This window comes from Monoraphidium neglectum (assembly GCF_000611645.1).
Source record: "Monoraphidium neglectum strain SAG 48.87 unplaced genomic scaffold scaffold04220, whole genome shotgun sequence".
NCBI classification, from domain to species: Eukaryota; Viridiplantae; Chlorophyta; class Chlorophyceae; order Sphaeropleales; family Selenastraceae; genus Monoraphidium; species Monoraphidium neglectum.
Genome location: NW_014009409.1, coordinates 1 through 4,060, shown reverse-complemented (window position 1 = coordinate 4,060; position 4,060 = coordinate 1). Strand labels below are relative to the sequence as shown.

Genomic DNA, 4,060 nt, shown 5'->3' with positions numbered 1-4,060 from the left:
ACACACACACACACATGCGTACATGTACACGTACACACACTCACACTCTCACACACACACGAATGAAAGCTTGAACGCGCATACACACATACGCAAACACACTTACAAGTATAGACAAGGCACACACACACACACACACACACACACACACACACAAACAGTCACTCACCACCTCCCCCACCCTCAAGCACATTTGAGCCCGCGAGCGCCCCCCCGCCTCCCGCCCCGCTAGGTGTGGAAGCTGAGCGCCACTGATCTGTGCGAGATCGCGCGCAACGGGGTGCTGCACAGCGGCTTCCCGCACGCCTGCAAGAAGCACTGGGTCGCGGGTGAGCGCAGGAATCCCCGTCGCGTGACCCTCTCAGCTGCGCCAAGACTTGGCACGCCGCGTGCCGCGCGCATAACAGAAGAGATTGGCTGTGTTTTGACCTGGGCGCGGGCGGCCAGGCGCCGGGCGCTGGCCGCTGTTCTCGGCGCGCATCCTTCGCTGGCGTCAGCTGACCGTTGCCAGCGTTGGCTGGGCATTGCTGGCGGCAGGGGTCAGGCACGGGTGGGGTGCTATCAGGCCGGTGTTGGAGGGCCCCATGGTTTCTGGCCACAACCTGCAAACTCTCGGGGCGCCACGCACCTCCCAACCACCACACGTTGCTTTCCACAACTCGCCGCAAAAAGGCAGCCCCACCCACTTTCTTTTTGCCCTACAAAGACCCACACAACGGTCCCGCTGCTTCACACCAAACACACACACACACACACACACACACACACACACACACATGCACGCACGCTCTCGGACGCACCGCAGAGGAGTACTGGCGGCCAGGCCCGGACGGCAACGACATCCAGAAGACCAACGTGCCCAACCTGCGCATGCGCTTCCGCCTCGACACCTACCAGGTGCTCAACCCATTCAACGTTTGCCGTTGTGCCCCTTGAGACGCATGCCGCATGCCTTTGCAGTTTCCTGTCGTTTTCCTGCTGCCCCACGCCTGCGCGTCAGCAGCCCGAAATTCCGGTTGCTGCTACCTAACTGACTGTGATCCCCCACTGCCTGCCCTGATTACCATCCGCGCGTTCCTCTCAAAACAATTCTCTCCACTCCAAACCGCAATACGCCCCTTCCTTTGCTAGGACGAGACGCGCCTGGTGCTGGGCGGCGCCATGTCCCACCAGGCCCGCAAGCACGCGCTGCTGGCCGCCCGCAGCGACTGAGCCGGCGCGCTGTAAGCCGCCCATCGCACGCTGAGTCAGGTCCCGAGGGGCCCGAACTGGGCGGCCTGGCGGGCAGGGCGCCTGGATGCGTGGTGTTGCGGACACAGCAGTCGCCGGGTCGTGCGGGCGGCGCATTTCAGCTCTGATTCTCGTTGAGCTGCATTCTTTGCCCCTGCCCGAGGCAAGCGCGATGGGCAGTATAGATTAACATTGCTATTTGCGTCGTCGTCGCTGCTGCTGCTGCTGCTGCTGCTGCTGCTGCTGCTGCTGCTGCTGCTGCTGCTGCTGCTGAAGTGCAGATGTTGTAATGCCGCCTTTTTTTCCAAGCCGGGCGCTCCCATAGCGTGACTGAGCGCCAACTAGCGCCGCACCATGCTGCGCCTGGCACACGAATAACCCGGCGCTTTGACTGGGACTTCTTCTCGTTCTCAGGGCGATGCTGCCATACATCCTGCGTAGCAATACCTGTCTTTTTGCACGTGGTGCTGTGCTTCCGGCATAATCCATCGTCTTGTGGTGCAGTCTGTCCTGTACCCGTTGTGGTTTAGGTCCAACTCTGATCACATCTGTGTGATGTGTCTGTGCCTGGGTTTCCCATGTGCCTTAGTAAGGGGGTAGTACCTTCTGCTCGGTCACACCAGTTTGTGACCCGGCTATGTTGACGCAGGACAGACTTGCCTCGGAGATTTGTCAGGCGATTATCGGGCCTGCTTCATGGAGCGGCGCGCACACTGGCCGCTGCAACGGATGGAAGTAACCATGGAGGTGCAAGGACCCTGGCTTTTTTGCGGGCACCGGGGTCAGCATTGCATGAGCAAACGCGAGCGAATGAGAGGTCGTCCCACATACAAGCGTATTCAACAACGGCGCCACTCGGGACTGAGCCTTTAGGAGGTTCAAGGTTGTGAACCCTACACCCTTAACCCATGCAAGTGCAGGGCGGCTTGTGGTTGGTCGCATGGTGCAATGCTTGCGTTGCCGAAGAGGATTTACGTTTCCTGGATGCTGACAGCCGCTCTGCAGCACCCACCACCCCCCACTGGCTCGCCCGATCGGTCGCGACTAACCTGCGGCCAAGCCCCCAAACAACCGCAACACACCCGTCGTGACAGGTTGATGGAAACGCACTCAGTCAGGGAGGTAGCCAAGTAACTGCGATCTATTTGTGGTTTGTGTGGTACTGACCCAAGCCTGTTGCCGGTTGAGGCAAGCTTCAAGGTGCAACAGCGCTGTCGGTAGGACCGCCGCAGGTCACAACTTGCTTGCTCAAATGATCATCAAGGTGTGTCAGCAAGACTCCTGCCGCCTCAATTAGCAACCTGTTGAAGCGGGGGCCCCCTTATGTAACGGCATTATGTGGCTCATACGTATGTATTGCAGTAAAGGCCAGAGATTAGTTTGTCTGGATATTTGCTGCTACTAACCTGACGTAAGCATACCCCCCTCCCCCCTGCAAAGCTGAGCCTGGCCCTGAGGCCTCTCCAATGCCCAGGCGCCGCGCAGATTGAGCCGCTTGCGACAGCAACAGCACGCGCCGTGGGCTGCGCCGGCGCAGGTGCAGGCCGTGATGCCACAGCCCCCTGCCGCCAGCACCCCACATTCGCAAGGGCATGACTGCTGCCTTTGATCTCCGCCACCCCTGCGGCATGCAACAGCAGGTTTGGGAGGGCCGTGGTGGGGCGCGTGAGGTGTGCACGCTGCATGCATGGCCCTGGTCAAGCTGGCGCATGCACGCAAAGCCGCTGGCAGCTGAGTCCCCATCCGTCGCTCGTCTGTAGCGCAGAGTGTGTGCTCCCTACTAACACGCCGCACAGCGTCTTGATGCCAGACGAGAGTTGATACCAAACAAGTGCAAGCAAGAACGTATTTGGTAGGCACCCATGCGCACCAGCTCTCACTCCACCACACCTTGGCAACCTCGGCTACCCATGCGCGCTCCCTCAGTTACGTAATGAATTGACCCTCCCTGATGATTATCCCGCCTGTGGTGCAGGGGCGGCACAAGACCAGGGCGTCAGCACCTGAACATCTCATACGCAGGATCTGCCCCCCGGGCTACCATGGTGTGCTGATGGAAGTGTGTAACGTGACGGACGTACACCAACTTCTGTAACTCAGTTGTGAAGTACTAAACCGGGCCCTTCAAGGGCATTGAAGGACACGACCCCATGCAGGCGACTCTGTGGAGTGAGGGTGGACGTTCGACTGCGGGCGGATGTGGACGGTTGCTGCGGTGCGTGTGTGGATTTGCCTGCTCTGCCCACATTTTACAGGCCTCCAAGTTGGGGGGCGGGGCACAGGACTATGGCACCGTCGCGATGGCTGCGAATGCCAACACAAGGCCCATAACCAAAACTAGGACATGCCGTGCAGCTGCGGCGCCAGTGTGCCCCACAACTAAGAGAACAGAATAGCACTTGGCATACGACTGTGCTTGTAAGCGGGACACATGTTTATGACACATAAAGCTACGGTAGGCGCGCTGCCGCACAACGCGCACGCAGCGCCCCGCGGTGCAGCGGGCACCAGTCACTGCTTGCGCGCACACCTGCGGCAGGCCTTCTGTCCGGGTGCGCAGTTCTTGCAGCCACCGTATACATAGGCACATTCGCGCCACAACCTTTTGACGGGAGCGAATGCGAGGGCGAGGGCGAGGAGCCTGGGCCGGCACCCCTGGGCGCGCGTGCAGGGGCGCAGCAGGCGCTGCTACGGCGGCAGCAGCACGCGCTGCAGCAGCTGGCGGTCTATGCGGCTGCACACCCTGAGATTCTCTTAGAAACTGACGAGGTGGCAATGGTGGGGGGTGTGGCTCACCACCTCGCGCTCTTGGCTCTCCCCACACCCCCCA

General features: G+C 60.4%; 1 protein-coding gene across 1 annotated transcript in view; it reads left to right on the top strand.

The window, feature by feature from the left end:
• The window catches only part of MNEG_14047 (putative Pre-mRNA-splicing factor 8 like protein), a gene marked incomplete at both ends in the record, with an annotated part of 2,669 nt that extends 1,457 nt beyond the window's left edge, over positions 1 to 1,212 (top strand). The window contains 3 exons of the mRNA XM_014037481.1: positions 233 to 329; positions 806 to 897; positions 1,132 to 1,212. Of these exons, the coding sequence (XP_013892935.1) occupies positions 233 to 329; positions 806 to 897; positions 1,132 to 1,212 (270 nt within the window). The remainder of the gene's footprint in view (positions 1 to 232; positions 330 to 805; positions 898 to 1,131) is intronic.
• Positions 1,213 to 4,060: the final 2,848 nt, after the last annotated feature.